Source organism: Oncorhynchus mykiss, chromosome 10 (assembly GCF_057628025.1).
Source record: "Oncorhynchus mykiss isolate SJ-2025 chromosome 10, ASM5762802v1, whole genome shotgun sequence".
Classification (NCBI taxonomy): domain Eukaryota; kingdom Metazoa; phylum Chordata; class Actinopteri; order Salmoniformes; family Salmonidae; genus Oncorhynchus; species Oncorhynchus mykiss.
Genome location: NC_143031.1, coordinates 58,885,788 through 58,902,835, shown reverse-complemented (window position 1 = coordinate 58,902,835; position 17,048 = coordinate 58,885,788). Strand labels below are relative to the sequence as shown.

The 17,048-nt window shown below is 44.2% G+C and overlaps 1 protein-coding gene across 1 annotated transcript in view; it reads right to left on the bottom strand.

Annotated features, from left to right (window-relative positions):
• Positions 1–758: 758 nt before the first annotated feature.
• The window catches only part of LOC149980092 (signaling lymphocytic activation molecule-like), a 54,750-nt gene continuing 38,460 nt past the window's right edge, over positions 759–17,048 (bottom strand). The window contains exons 2-4 of the mRNA XM_090187216.1: positions 6,255–6,575; positions 5,587–5,862; positions 759–1,401 (exon numbers count right to left, since the gene is read on the bottom strand). Coding sequence (XP_090043342.1) covers positions 1,283–1,401; positions 5,587–5,862; positions 6,255–6,575 — 716 coding nt within the window. The 3' untranslated portion in view covers positions 759–1,282. The remainder of the gene's footprint in view (positions 1,402–5,586; positions 5,863–6,254; positions 6,576–17,048) is intronic.

The following is a 17,048-nucleotide window of genomic DNA, read 5'->3' as shown; positions in this document are numbered from 1 at the left end:
GGAGGTCCTGGTTGGTATGGTTACATGTGGTCTGCAGTTGTGAGGCCGGTTGAATGGGTAGGTGTGTCCAAACGTTTGACTGGTACTGTATGTACAATATGCAGTGTGGCTTCTCATTGTGTAACCCAAACATTTCAAATGGGCAAAACTGGTTGCAGTGACGTCAGCCTGGGTATCAAACTCAGGTGGTCTGTGCAACTCAATACCACATTTACCCACTGACACAGAGATAAAGCCAACAGTTGTAGACAAGAGGGCTGATAAAGCAGCTGTATTACATCTATGTTTATCAGCCTGTAGAATTATTACTAACCTGGTTTTCTGCTGGTTTAATGTGAGTTCTCTGCATACTGAACGTCATCTTGCTTTCTTTCAGGTGAATCCATAAAGGCAAATAAAGTAAATGAAATATACAGTGTGGGTGGGAGTAACTAACAGATATGCACACATGCTCATCCCCAAGACAGGTTCTACAAACACTAAGAACTCATGTTACCATGGGTGCCTGTACTAGCAGTGGTTTTGGCACCAGAGAACCTATAAAATAATTGTCAGACTGTGCTTGGGTGTGTGTGTGCCTTCTGCTTTTTTCAACATTTAGAGAAGTGGTCTGAGATAATGACCAAGCAGAGGAAGTGTGGAAGATAATTGTTAAAGGAATTAAATTACTCTGTTTTAATATCCAATTAAAATTAAACACTGTCCATTCATAAGGACTTGTAAGACCCTTATACTATAATAATAGACAGAGCCCAGTCTCAAAATCAAACAGCAGAGTTTATTCTCGAGAGTACCGAGTACTTACACATTTTACCACAGGTTGTAAACTGAAAATGACGTCAGCGTTTTCTAAATGTTCCGTCTCTTCTTGACCCTGGTAGAAAGGCTCTATAGTTCAAGCCTTCCCTCCTTGCCTAGAGCCAAGGTCAGCCAGTGTAGATAAGCATTCTAGTCTGGAGATATAGTTCTTCATTTGTACCAAGGAACAGACCGTCATTGTTCTAAACTCTTGATCACATTATATTCAGTACTGGGATCAAGAAAATTCACACATGTACAGTAACATAATAGTATTCTGACTCGTCAGGCCTGATTGAAATATATATATAATTAGTCATTATAGGTAAGAATTCCCTTAACAATACACCACTTCATTTGACCTGCATCCGTTGTTCAGGCAAACATTTCCTACATTTATAAAACACTATCAATGGTAATTAATAAAGGTTGTGCACAAGATGTTTTGACTTTGACAAGGAGAATGACCTCACCCCATTAAAGGCTAAATACCTGCACGTGAGCGTATGCATCTCAATGTAAGATATATTGCAAGTCCAACAAATCCTGAAGCCACCAAAACGCAGATTACAGCAATAAGACCTTGAGTCCTCTCATCACCATCTAATGTTGTCACGGTTTTCTAGGTGTGAAGGAGAGTCGAACCAAAATGCGGCGTGTCTATTGCAATCCATGTTTAATGAAGAAACACACTAAACACAAACACTACCAAAACAATAAACTTAACGAAAACCGAAACAGCCTATACTTGTGTATCCTAACACAGAACAATGACACTAAGGACAATAACCCACGACAAACTCAAAGAATATGGCTGCCTAAATATGGTTCCCAATCAGAGACAACGATAAACACCTGCCTCTGATTGAGAACCACTTCAGACAGCCATAGACTTAGCTAGAACACCCCACTAGCTACAATCCCCATACATACCACCTACAAAAACCCATGCCACACCCTGGCCTGACCAAATAAATAAAGATAAACACAAAATACTTCGACCAGGGTGTGACAGAACCCCCCCCCTAAGGTGCGGACTCCCGAACGCACCTCAAAACAATAGGGAGGGTCCGGGTGGGCGTCTGTCCATGGTGGCGGCTCCGGCGCGGGATGTGGACCCCACTCAATCAATGTCTTAGTCCCCTCTCCTCGCGTCCCTGGATAGTCCACCCTCGCCGCCGACCATGGCCTAGTAGTCCTCACCCAGAACCCCACTGGACTGAGGAGCAGCTCGGGACTGAGGGGCAGCTCGGGACTGAGGCAGCTCGGGACTGAGGGGAAGCTCAGGCAGGTTGATGAATCTACCAGATCCTGGCTGGCTGGCAGATCCTGGCTGACTGGCAGATCTGGAAGAGTCTGGTCGACTGGCGGATCTGGAAGAGTCTGGTCGACTGGCGGATCTGGAAGAGTCTGGTCGACTGGCGGATCTGGAAGAGTCTGGTCGACTGGCGGATCTGGAAGAGTCTGGTCGACTGGCGGATCTGGAAGAGTCTGGTCGACTGGCGGATCTGGAAGAGTCTGGTCGACTGGCGGATCTGGAAGAGTCTGGTCGACTGGCGGATCTGGAAGAGTCTGGTCGACTGGCGGATCTGGAAGAGTCTGGTCGACTGGCGGATCTGGGAGAGTCTGGTCGACTGGCGGATCTGGGAGAGTCTGGTCGACTGGCGGATCTGGGAGAGTCTGGTCGACTGGCGGATCTTGGAGAGTCTGGTCGACTGGCGGATCTGGGAGAGTCTGGTCGACTGGCGGATCTGGGAGAGTCTGGTCGACTGGCGGATCTGGGAGAGTCTGGTCGACTGGCGGATCTGGGAGAGTCTGGTCGACTGGCGGATCTGGGAGAGTCTGGTCGACTGGCGGATCTGGGAGAGTCTGGTCGACTGGCGGATCTGGGAGAGTCTGGTCGACTGGCGGATCTGGGAGAGTCTGGTCGACTGGCAGATCTGGGAGAGTCTGGTCGACTGGCAGATCTGGGAGAGTCTGGTCGACTGGCAGATCTGGGAGAGTCTGGTCGACTGGCAGATCTGGGAGAGTCTGGTCGACTGGCAGATCTGGGAGAGTCTGGTCGACTGGCAGATCTGGGAGAGTCTGGTCGACTGGCAGATCTGGGAGAGTCTGGTCGACTGGCAGATCTGGGAGAGTCTGGTCGACTGGCAGATCTGGGAGAGTCTGGTCGACTGGCAGATCTGGGAGAGTCTGGTCGACTGGCAGATCTGGGAGAGTCTGGTCGACTGGCAGATCTGGAAGAGTCTGGTCGACTGGCAGATCTGGGAGAGTCTGGTCGACTGGCAGATCTGGGAGAGTCTGGTAGACTGGCAGCTCTGGCTGCTCCATGCTGACTGGCTGCTCCATGATGACTGGCTGCTCCATGCTGACTGGCAGCTCTGGCTGCTCCATGCTGACTGGCAGCTCTGGCTGCTCCATGCTGACTGGCAGCTCCATGCTGACTGGCGGCTCTGGCTGCTCCATACTGACTGGCGGCCCTGGCTGCTCCATGCTAACTGACAGCTCTGGCGGCTCCTTGCAGACTGGCAGCTCTGGCGGCTCCTTGCAGACTGGCAGCTTTAGCGGCATCCTGCAGACAGGCAGCTCTGGCGGCTCCTTGCAGACTGGCAGCTCCATGCAGACTGACAGCTCCTTGCAGGCTGGCAGCTCCTTGCAGGCTGGCAGCTCTGGCTGCTTCATGTAGACTGACAGCTCTGGCTGCTCCTTGCAAACTGACAGCTCGGGCTGCTTCATGCAGACGGACAGCTCAGGCTGCTCCATGCAGACTGACAGCTCAGGCTGCTCCATGCAGACTGACAGCTCCTTGCAGACTGGCAGCTCCTTGCAGGCTGACAGCTCCTTGCAGACTGGCAGCTCCTTGCAGACTGGCAGCTCCTTGCAGACTGGCAGCTCCTTGCAGACTGGCAGCTCCTTGCAGACTGGCAGCTCTGGCTGCTTCATGTAGACTGACAGTTCTGGCTGCTCCTTGCAAACTGACAGCTCGGGCTGCTTCATGCAGACGGACATCTCGGGCTGCTTCATGCAGACGGACAGCTCGGGCTGCTCCATGCAGACTGACAGCTCATTGCAGGCTGGCAGCTCCTTGCAGACTGGCAGCTCCTTGCAGACTGGCAGCTCCTTGCAGACTGGCAGCTCGGGCTGCTTCATGCAGACTGGCAGTTCTGGCTGCGCTGAACAGGCGGGAGACTCCGACAGCGCAGGAGAGGAGAGAGGCTCCGGCTGCGCTGAACAGGCGGGAGATTCCGGCAGCGCAGGAGAGCAGAAAGGCTCTGACCGCGCTGAACAGTCGGGAGACTCCGATAGCGCAGTAGAGAAGAGAGGCTCTGGCTGCGCTGAACAGGCGGGAGACTCCGGCAGCGCAGGAGAGGAGAAAAGCTCTGGCTGCGCTGAACAGGCAGGAGACTCCGATAACGCAGGAGAGAAGAGAGGCTCTAGCTGCGCTGAACAGGCGGAAGACTCCGATAGCGCATGAGATGAGAGAGGCTCTGGCTGCGCTGAACAGGCGAGGCGCACTGTAGGCCTGATGCGTAGTGCTGGCACAGGACGTGCAAGGCTAGGGATGGGCACAGGAGGCCTGATGCGTGAGACTGGAACTAACTTCACCAGCCGACTAAAACGGACCTCAGGACGAGTATGGAGCGCTAACCCAGGTGCCATCAAATCCCTGACACGTTCCGTCAGGCGAATTCTATGCAAAATGCACCAACACAGCAACTCCCTCATTTCTCTCTCCTCCAATTTCCCCATTAACTCCTTCACAGTCTCTGTTTCACTCACCTCCAACACCGGCTCTGGTTCTGGTCTCCTTGGCTCCTCACGATAAACAGGGAGAGTTGGCTCAGGTCTGGCTCCTGACTCTGCCACACTCTCCCTGAGCCCCCCCCCAAGAAATTTTTGGGGCTGACTATGGGGCCTCCGTCCGCGCCGCCTTGCTTGCTTCGCAAACTCCATTCTCCTATATCCTTCCGCGCACTGCTCCATCGAATCCCAGGCGGGCTCCGGCACTCTCCCTGGGTCGGCCGCCCACCTGTCGATCTCCTCCCAAGTCGTATACTCCTCTTTGGGCTGCTCCTGTTGTTTCTTCTCCCGCTGCACCTTTGGGCGGCTACACTCCCCTGGTTTAGCCCAGGGTCCTCTCCCGTCGAGGATTTCCTCCCATGTCCAGAAATCCTTATTGCGCATCTCCTCGCGCTGCTCCTGCCTGTTGACACGCTGCTTGGTCCTTTTGTGGTGGGTGATTCTGTCACGGTTTTCTAGGTGTGAAGGAGAGTCGAACCAAAATGCGGCGTGTCTATTGCAATCCATGTTTAATGAAGAAACACACTAAACACAAACACTACCAAAACAATAAACTTAACGAAAACCGAAACAGCCTATACTTGTGTATCCTAACACAGAACAATGACACTAAGGACAATAACCCACGACAAACTCAAAGAATATGGCTGCCTAAATATGGTTCCCAATCAGAGACAACGATAAACACCTGCCTCTGATTGAGAACCACTTCAGACAGCCATAGACTTAGCTAGAACACCCCACTAGCTACAATCCCCATACATACCACCTACAAAAACCCATGCCACACCCTGGCCTGACCAAATAAATAAAGATAAACACAAAATACTTCGACCAGGGTGTGACAAATGTAAAAAGACAGAAAACAATATTTTAATTAAAACATTGCGTTTCATAAAATGAGCTCTACCATACTTATTGTTTCATATAGAAGTTGGTATTGTCTGGATATCTGCAATGTAACATTGCTACTGTACATGTGTTTACCTGTCACCTTGAAGGGATCACTCTCTATACAGGAATGTGGAACAACAGCTGTCTCCTTGCTGACTGGGTTGGAAGCCTCACATCTGTAAGAGTCTCTGTTCTGTTCATCCACCTTGAGAGGTAGAGAGAGGGTGATGTGGTCAGGGCTGCTGGTCTGGTTGAGTATCAACCCTCCTTTGTACCAGGACAGGGTCACCTCTCTCCCGTTCTCCACAGAACACACAACACTACAGGAGATGTTCTCATGAACAGTCACCTGAGGTTTTGACAGAACATCTGGAAGGCAAAATGAAATATGAATTAGTGAAATGGAATTTCTTTAAAGTGGCAAAGAGCAGTTATATGTCCAAAAAATGATGTAAATTAATGATATGGAATCATTGAGTCTTGATGAATACAACTTAACGCCACATGAGCTTGATTTACACCAGTGTTTATAAACAAAGAAATTGCAAACAAAAGCTATGGTCTCAAAACATGGTTAAAACTATACTTTTTAATATAACGGCTGATCAGGCCTTGCATCCATAGCTCTATGAGTTTGGGAGTGGTTAAATTTCTCCAGGCCCTCTGCTTTTTAACCAAACCAATAAAGCGACCACTTTAGTACTGTTTCTACTGCTGATTGCAGCTGTAATGATTTTGTCATTTACAGCACACACACTTACAGTACACAGTCAGCTGAAATGTATGTCTCATCTTCTCTTCAGCATCTCCATTCTCCACAGTATAAACCCCAGAATCATCTATTTGTAGGTCTAACAAAGTGAAGACTCCAGTAACATTGTTCCAGTGAAGGTGGTTTTTATATCTCTTCTCAAGGTTGGTATTACTTTGTTTACCAGGGTACACATGTGCAATATTGCCAAGGTCTCCATAAAGTAAATTGCCAGATGTCAACACCCTCTCTGGAAAAGAGAAAAACGTTCCCACGATGCCTTTCACCTGCCGAGTCTCTGGCTTTTCTGAATGCTGGGCTGAGCAGAGTACTGTGGAGAGAGAGAGACTCAATATCAACGCATTGACTTAAATATCATAGTTCTCTAACATACTGTCGCAACTTAGTTTCTCGATTGCTTGAGAACAGAAGTCACTTTTCCTAAAAAAAGTGGTGTGCGTAATGAGTTGCCAGGACCGGTGGTTAGTATTCCGGTGATGCCAGCGCAGGAGTAGACATGACAACGCTGGCCAAAACATACATTTTTATGCATGACAGCAAAGACACAATACATTAACGGCACTATAAATGGCAACAAGTGGGGCACACAAACTATTAGGGCCTACATAAAGCTGTCCCATCAGCAGAGCTCTCTTTTCAGCACCATGGATTGAATCCTTACCATTGCTACACCTGGCTATCAGCGAAACAATTCAGCCTGCTTTACTGTCTTTAAAAAAAACATAGCTGGTATGGCTAACTTCCCTAAACAAATGTGGTTTCTATTGACAATTGAGATGCACAAACTACGACATAAGGGAACGATAATGGATAAGAGGCATTCCATAATTTCAATAGACAAAGAGCGAGCGACGACGGACATAGTCAATATAACTGTTCAGCACTTTTGAAATGTACAGCAACAATTCCTAACAATGGGCTGCACTTACAGTATTTACCCTGTACACCAAGTAAGAACTGTAGGATAAATAAAGGGGCATAAAGACAATGAAACATCCTACAACATTAGATTGACATCTCAAAAACAGGTTACAGGCTACATGTGCAGCACCATCAGGTCAGAACAGTAACCTTAAGCAAAATGAAGAGGTGAAAATAGACCAAATTATTAGGGTGAACACCTTATATTACTTTGTATACTGTAGCCATCTCCCTTGCATATTACAATTTATGCAGCAGCATACAAGACATTTTTGGACTCCTTGGCTTGTGATGTGCTCACTGAAACATGAATGTGGCTCGGTGGTTTCATCATCAATCTGGCATTCTCTGGATTTATGGTGGGAACTCAATAAGATTTTTAATTTTTTTTTTTTATCAGCCACTCCATTGAATAGCAGGCTAATGTTATCGGTTGCTTTGCACTGCACCACTGATTCCTTCCAAACGACTCATTATATAAGGGCACAGGGTGAAACCGATGCATACACGGGAGGCAGATGGTTCGAGTCTGATATTTACTATAATCCAAGGGGCAGGCCAGAGAATGGTCACAGACAGGCAAAATATCCTAACGAGGTACAGAGTGGCAGGCAGGGTCAACGGTCAAAAACGGGAGGACTAGCAAAAGAGCGATTGTCACATCCTGACCTTAGTTCCTGTTTTACGTCTCTATTTTGGTTTGGTCAGGGCGTGAGTTGGGGTGGGCATTCTATGTTTTTTATGTTTTTTATGTTTTTCATTCTTGTTTTGTTCTGTGTGTTGTATTTCTGTGTATGGCCTGGTATGGTTCCCAATCAGAGGCAGCTGTCAATCGTTGTCTCTGATTGAGAACCATACTTAGGTAGCCTGTTCCCACCTGTGTTTGTGGGTAGTTATTTTCTGTTTAGTGTGTGTTGCACCTGACGGAGCTGTTTCGGTTCGTTTGTTGCTTGTTTGATAGTGTTCAGTCTTACCATTAAAATGATGAACTCTTACCACACTGCACCTTGGTCCTCACTTACACCAACAGCCGTTACAGCGATTGGAAAAAAGCAGGAGCAAAGAAAACCACGCTGGTTGACAAGACAAACAGGGAACATCGGAATAAATACCCAGGGACTAATGGGGAAAACGGGTGACACCTTGAGGTGGGTGGAGACAATCACAAAAACAGGTGAACCAGATCAGGGCGTGACACATTGTTGAATTTGGGATTTCCAAATGTAATCTTTGTCCAATAGCCAATGAGCACCGATATGTTTTATCTATAATTTATCTTCATTATTTCTCTTCATATGACAAGAATTAAATAGGATTTGACAATGTCTACTTGATTTATGATGACTGCTAGCTAAGATTTTGAAAGTAAGATGTTGACATGATCAGTCCAATCCAAGCCACTGTTGATATAACTTGATTTGACGTCCTTTTATCTGTGACCAATGACCTTGAGCCTTCTGGAAGGGGACTTGTAATCTAAGTCTATGGCAGGACCCAAATGGCTCACATTCTTGATGTCTACTCTTACTAACGGTGGGTGATGTAGTGTCCCCATGAGTGACAGAACACTGAGCCAATCATGGTGCAATTCTGAGCCAATCATGGTCAAATGCTCCTATTTTCTGCTGGCCTGCCCCACCACCAAAGAAAGCACTGAGCTAGGCTGAAACACATGCATTTTGGAGATTCCTATTTGTACGTAACTTTATTAACTCAAATATACATTTTTTACACAGTTTGCAAACTGATGTGACACGTATTAATACAAAAATATGCAAAAAAGGCAATTCCCCCCAAAAGAAAAATATAGATATATACAGATTTATTTTTTTGCAACAAATATGCGGGCTCCTGAATGACGGGTCGCTACTGATTAAGACTCAAAACATGAACTATTTGAAATAAAATCAACAACCTCAACCTCAAAACGTATTACTTATCTAATGAAAAGTTCACTCACTCGTCACACAATGGCGCAATAAATGCTAACTATCAACATACCCTTACATGGTTAACCCTCTTTTATATTTCGGTGACATTTGTTGATACTAGAATTATACTATAAACCATAAAATACAGCTAAACATACAACAGCATGGGCTGTATTCTTTTTTCCTCAAATAATTTGACCAAAAATGACCAATGCAGAAAGAATGTCACTCAAGAACATGAATATCCAGACTCGAATATTTTATGACCTTTTTCCATGTTGTCCTTCAAATTCAATGATGCTGTACAGTATATACAGATAATCAAAATCAAATACACCAAGCTAACAAATCACTGCAAAAACAAATAAATTCAACAACATCAATACAGTATATACCACATTCATCTCCATTCGTTCTTGTCGATCAGGCCACGTTTTCATCAACATCACACTGTTTTCCCTTACAATGCAGAGAAGAAAGAAATATCCTTATACCTCTCCTCTTCCTCGGTCAATTTTTGCAAACAGCAATTCAGAGGTGAGTGACCTCTTTAACGCATGAATAAGGACGGATTGCTGATTGAACAATTGTGCAAAACAGATTTGCACGCGTGTAGACGAGGTTCACATTAATTGGAGTCATTTGTATGAGCAGTGACCAAATGTTTTAATTTTGTTTGACCTGATTTACTCAACTGAATCTTGCCTGTTGTTGATTTGTGTTTACTGTTTTGCAAAAAAGTGCTTATTATTTGGTGAGAAAGCCTTTACACTTTTGCAAGGAATAATACCGTTTTGCTCATTAGGTTATGATGTAGATAATTGTCATTAAAAGTGTCTTAGCAATCGAGAAACTGTAAAGGCCTGATGTGATATTGACGGATAGGAAAGAAATGGCAGGACTGGTAGTTCTATTAATATGTTTGCGCACACTCATAGGAGAACCATTTTGGGTTCTAATGTAGAGCCTCCTGGGGTAAGGGTTCCACTTGGAACCCAAAAGGGTTACCTGAAACCGAAAACGGTTCTTCTAGACAGCACCTTTTTTTTTAAGTGTACACACTGAAATTAAGTTCACATGGAAATAAAGACTCTCAGCAGATTCTTCTTCTGCTGTTAATGTGCCATTAACAGCAGAAGAAGAATCTGCTGAGATAGTCTGAGAAATGCCATCATTGTAAAAAAAAAAATCACAATCCTTTATTACTTTATTTTTTTGTATCTTCATGGGAAATCACATTGAAATCAAAACCTATCCAAAAACCTATTTTGCAAGAGAGTCCTGCATGTACACAAATTATACAAAATGTACAACCTGAAGGCACAAAAGTGCTTTTTCAACCTCAGGAGGCTGAAATAATTTGGCTTGTCACCGAAAACCCTCACTAACTTTTACAGGTTCACAATTGAGAGCATCCTGTTGGGCTGTATCACCGCCTGGTACGGCAATTGCACCGCCCACAACTGCAGGGCTCTCCAGAGAGTGGTGCGGTCTGCACAACGCATCACCGGGGGGCAAACGACCTGCCCTCCAGGACACCTGATGTCACAGGGAGGCAAAAAAGATCATCAAGGACAATAACCAACCAAGCCACTGCCTGTTCACCCTGCTTCCATCCATAAGGTGAGGTCAGTACAGGTGCATCAAAGCTGGGACAGACAAACTTGATGATTTAGTTGGAGGTGTGCATGGCCACGCAGTCGTGGGTGAACAGGGAGTACAGGAGAGGGCTCAGAATGCACCCTTGTGGAGCCCCAGTGTTGAGGATCAGCGGGGTGGAGATGTTGTCACCTACTCTCACCACCTGGGGGCGGCCCGTCAGGAACTCCAGTACTCAGTTGCGCAGGGCGGGGTCGAGACCCAGGGTCTTGAGCTTGATGACGAGTTTGGAGGGTACTATGGTGTTAAATGCTGAGCTGTAGTCGATGAACAGCATTCTCACGTAGGTATTCCTCTTGTCCAGATGGGTTGGGCAGTGTGCAGTGTTGTTGCGATTGCGTCGACTGTGGACCTATTGGGGCGGTAAGCAAATTGGAGTGGGTCTAGGGTTTCAGGTAGGGTGGAGGTGAAATGGGCCTTGACTAGTCTCTCAAAGCACTTCATGATGACGGAAGTGAGTGCTACGGGGCAGTAGTCATTTAGCTCAGTTACCTTAGCTTTCTTGGGAACAGGAACAATGGTGGCCCTCTTGAAGCATGAGGGGAAAGCAGACTGGGATAAGGATTGATTGAATATGTCCATAAACACACCAGCCAGCTGGTCTGCGCATGCTCTGAGGACGCAGCTGGGGATGCCGTCTGCGCCTGCAGCCTTGCGAGGGTTAACACGTTCAAATGTTTTACTCACGTCGGCTGCAGTGAAGGAGAGTCTGCAGGTTTTGGTAGTGTGCCGTGTCAGGGGCACTGTATTGCCACTTTAATGAATGGAACACTAGTTTAATTACTTTAGATATTACCTGTTAGATACTGCTGCACTGTCGAATCTAGAAGCTTAAGCATTTTGCTACACTCGCAATAACATCTGCTAACCATGTGTATGTGACCAACACAATTTGATTTGAATTAAAGGTATACAAAGGCACCAGAGCATCATGGTGCAGAGAGCTCTGCAGATCATTCCATACATGGGGCGCAAATTTATTTCATGCAGATTTACCTAATTCTTTAGTGATCAATGGGACATCTATAGGACATTAGGATACGTAACTTATAGATAAGGGCAGGAAAGGGTGCTCTCGAGCGGCTAGATTTTCTTCTGCTTCTTGTGATGTATTGTTGTCTCTACCTTCTTGCCCTTTGTGCTGTTGTCTGTGCCCAATAATGTTTGTGCCATTTTTTGTGCTGCTAACATGTTGTGTTGCTACCATGTAGTTGACATTTTGTGTTGCTACTATGCTATGTGGTTGTCTAACATCTCTCTTTATTTAGTGTTGTGATATCTCTTGTCATGTGTGTTTTGTCCTATATTTGTATGTTTTAATTTTAATGTATTTATTTATCTCAGCCACAGTCCCGGCAAGATGCCTTTTGCCTTCTAGTACTGTAGGCCGTTATTGTAAATAAGAATTTCTTCTTAACTGACTTGCCTAGTTAAATAAAGGTCAAATAAAAATAGCATTGAGGTCCGGTAGCTCGTAGGTCTGTAATTGAACAATGAGGTAAGGTATGACAGAAGTTTGCACAAGAGGGCTTTATAAACAAAGAGAGCAGTGTATTGATCTACAAGACTTAGGTGAGGGCCAGCCTACTTTCTGATATGGAATGTAATGATTTGTAATGAACCCGTCACCCGTAATACAGCGATGTGCGCTATTCTAAACTGCATCTAATGGTTTCAGTGTAGTGGTAGTTGCATTCATATAAACGGTGTCACCGTAGTCTAGTAATTGCAGGAAAGTTGACTGAATTATCTGCTTTCTGCTGTTCAAGGAGAGGCATGATCGATTACAAAAAAAAAGCCCATTAACTAACTCAACCATATTCTTTTTAAAATATAACGTTTTGGCAATACAGATGCCCAGATATTTATAAGCGAGACACCATCAACACGGGCACTATCCAATGTACATACGCATATATCATAAGATACATTTTTAGGTGAATTGGAAAACATCACGAACTTGGTTTTAAATTCAAAAAGTGTTCATTTCAGTTCAACAAAGGCAGATCGCAGCTCTGAAAAAGTCTGGTTAACAGTGGGGGCAATAGCATGCACAAAATTGTCATCTGCATACAGGCGTATGTTAATTTTTTGCAGATAGACAAATATTATTTACATAACCAGTAAAAATGACAGAATCTAAAATCAACCCCTGTGGGACACCTTTTGTAATATCAAGGAAACATGATTTAACAATATCAGACAACACTGTGTCCTCTGTCAGGTAGATTATAAACCAGAGCTGCAGGAAAATGTGTGGTGAGACAGCATGCCCAAGTAGTTTTCAATCTGGTGTGGCGGCGCCGCCACATCGATTGCGTTTAAACATACAGTTGAAGTCGGAAGTTTACATGAACCTTAGCCAAATACATTTAATCTCAGTGTTTTCACAATTTCTGATATTTAATCCTAGTAAGAATTCCCATGTTTTAGGTCAGTTAGGATCAGCACTTTATTTTAAGAATGTGAAAATGTCAGAATAATAGTTGAGATTATTATTTATTTCAGCTTTATTTATTTCATCACATTCCCAGTGAGTCAGAAGTTTATATACACTCATTTAGTATTTGGTAGCATTGCCTTTGAATTGTTTATCTTGGGTCAAACGTTTCGGGTAGCCGTCCACAAGCTTCCCACAATAGGTTGGGTGAATTTTGGCCCATTACTCCTGACAGAGCTGGTGTAACTTAGTCAGGTTTGTCTGCATCCTTGCTCGCACATGCTTTTTCAGTTCTGCCCACGCATTTTCTATAGGATTGAGATCAGGGAATTGTGATTGCCACTCCAATACCTTGACTTTGTTGTCCTTAAGCCATTTAGCCACAACTTTGGAAGTATGCTTGGGGTCATTGTCCATTTGGAAGACCCATTTGCAACAAAGCTTTAACTTCCTGACTGATGTCTTGAGATGTTGCTTCACTATATCCACATAATTTTCACCCTCATGATGGCATCTATTTTGTGAAGTGCACCAGTCCCTCCTGCAGCAAAGCACCCCCACAACATGATGCTGCCACCCCTGTGGTTCACGGTTGGGATGGTGTTCTTTGGCTTGTAATACTCCCCTTTTTCCTCCAAACATAGCGGTGGTCATTATGGCAAAACAGTTCTATTGTTCTTTCATCAGACCTGAGGACATTTCTCCAAAAGGTACAGTATTTGTCCCCATGTGCAGTTGCAAACCGTAGTCTGGCGTTTTTGGAGCAGTGGCTTCTTCCTTGCTGAGCAGCCTTTCAGGTCATGTCGATATACGACTCATTTTACTGTGGATATAGATACTGTTGTGAAGATGCTGGAGGAAACAGGTACAAGGTTTTCTGGGATTGATTTGCACTTTTCGTACCAAAGTATTTCTAGGAGACAGAATGTGTTTCCTTCCTGAGTGGTATAATGGCTGCGTGGTCCCATATTGTTTGTACAGATAAATGTGGTACCGTCAGGTGTTTGGAAATGGCTCCCAAGGAGGAATCAGACTTGTGGAGGTCTACAATTTGTTTTCTGAGGTTTTGGCTGATTTCATTTGATTTTCCCATAATGTCAAGCAAAGAGGCACAGAGTTTGAAGGTAGGCCTTCAAATACATCCATAGGTACACCTCCAATTGACTCAAAGTATGTCAATTAGCCTATAAGAAGCTTCTAAAGCCATGACATACTTTTCTGGAATTTTCCAAGCTGTTTGAAGGCACAGTCAACTTAGTATATGTAAGCTTTTGACCCACTGGAATTGTGATACAGTCAGTTAAAAGTGAAATAATCTGTCTATAAACAATTGGTGAATGAATGACTTGTGTCATGCACAAAGTAGATGTCCTAACTGACTTGCCAAAACTATAGTTCGTTAACAAGACATTTGTAGTGGTTGAATAGTGAGTTTTAATGACTCCAACCTAAGTGTATGTAAACTTCTGACTTTATAGAAACATTTTGAAAAAAGCAGGTTTTTATTAATTGACAAGTCCCCCATTTTCAGCCCACATCACTCTGTTTCGTCAAGTGAATACAACCGTTTGCTTGGGATTCCACACGTTAACCCCAACACTCACTGTGACAAGTGGATTAATTTGTCTGTCACAATGCTCTCCTAGGCAGTGGTGGCCCATCATTCAGGGCAGAGCCCCATATTTTAAGCAAAAATAAATATATATACATATTTATTTATTTTTACTTGGGGATGCTTGCCTGTTTTGCATGTTATTTTGGCATTAATACGTGTCACATCAGTTTGCAAACAATGTAAAAAAATACATATCATTAAGTTAATAAAGTCGCATACAAACAGGCAGCTCCAAAATGCAGGTGTTTAAGCCTAGCTCAATGCTTTCTGTGGTGGTGGGGCAGGCCAGCAGAAAATAGGAGCATTGCACCATGTTTAGCTCAACATTGCACCGTGATTGGCTCAGTGTTCTGTCACTCATGGGGACACTACGTCACCCGCCTTTAGTAAGGGTAGACATCAAGAATGTGAGCCCTTTGGGTCCTGCCATAGATTAGAAGTGCCCTTCCAAGAAGGCTCAAGATCATTGGCCCCAGATAAAATTACGTCAAATCAAGTTATCTACTAGAGGTCGACCGATTATGATTTTTAACACCGACACCGATTTATTGGAGGACCAAAAAAGCCGATACCGTTTAAATCGGACAATTTTTATTTATTTATTTGAAATAATGACAATGACAACAATACTGAATGAACACCTTATTTTAACTTAATAGAATACATCAATAAAAATCAATTTAGCCTCAAATAAATAATGAAACATGTTCAATTTGGTTTAAATAATGCAAAAACAAAGTTGGAGAAGAAAGTAAAAGTGCAATATGTGCCATGTAAAAAAGCTAAGTTTAAGTTCCTTGCTCAGAACATGAGAACATATGAAAGCTGGTGGTTCCTTTTAACATGAGACTTGAATATTCCAAGGTAAGAGGTTTTAGGTTGTAGTTAATATAGTATTTATAGGACTATTTCTCTCTATACCATTTGTATTCCAAATACCTTTGACTATTGGATGTTCTTATAGGCACTTTAGTAGTGCCAGTGTAACAGTATAGCTTCCGTCCCTCTCCTCGCTCCTACCTGGGCTCGAACCAGGAACACATCGACAACAGTCACCCTCAAAGCATCGTTACCCATCGCTCCACAAAGCCGCGGCCCTTGCAGAGCAAGGGGAACAACTACTCCAAGTCTCAGAGCGAGTGACGTCACCAATTGAAACGCTATTAGCGCACACCCCGCTAACTAGCTAGCCATTTCACATCGGTTACACCAGCCTAATCTCGGGAGTTGATAGGCTTGAAGTCATAAACAGCGCAATGCTTGAAGCACAGTGAAGCGCTGCTGGCAAAACGCACGAAAGTGCTGTTTGAATGAATGCTTAAGAGCTTGCTGCTGCCTACCATCGCTCAGTCAGACTTCTCTATCAAATATCAAATCACAGACTTAATTATAACATAATAACACACCGAACGACGAGCCTTTGGTCATTAATATGGTCGAATCCGGAAAAGATCATTTCAAAAACAAAAAGTGTATTATATCATTGAAATACAGAACCGTTCCGTATTTTATCTAACGGATGGCATCCCTAAGTCTAGATATTGCTGTTACATTGTACAATCTTCAATGTTCTGTCATAATTACGTAAAATTCTGGCAAGCCAGGTGGCTCAAACCGTTGCAAAATAACCTGACTGCGTGCAATGAATGCAAGAGAAGTGACACAATTTCACCTGGTTAATATTGCCTGCTTAACCTGGATTTCATTTAGCTAAATATGCAGGATTAAACATATATACTTCTGTGTATTGATTTTAAGAAAGGCACTGATGTTTATGTTTAGGTACACGTTGGAGCAACGAGTCCTTTTTCCACGAATGCGCACCACATCGATTAAATGCAACGCTAGATAAACTAGTAATATCATCAACCATGTGTAGTTAACTAGTGATTATGATTGATTGATTGTCTTTTATAAGATAAGTTTAATGCTAGCTAACAACTTACCGTGGCTTCTTACTGCATTCGTTTAACAGGCAGGCTCCTCGCGGAGTGCAATGAGAGGCAGGTGGTTAGAGCGTTGGACTATTTAACTGTAAGGTTGCAAGATTGAATCCCCGAGCTGACAAGGTAAAAATGTCGTTCTGCCCCTGAACAAGGCAGTTAACCCATCGTTCCTAGGCCGTCATTGAACATAAGAATGTGTTCTTAACTAACTTGCCTAGTTAAATAGAGGTGTAAAAAAAAGGTTACGATTTTTTTTTTTTTATCGGACAAA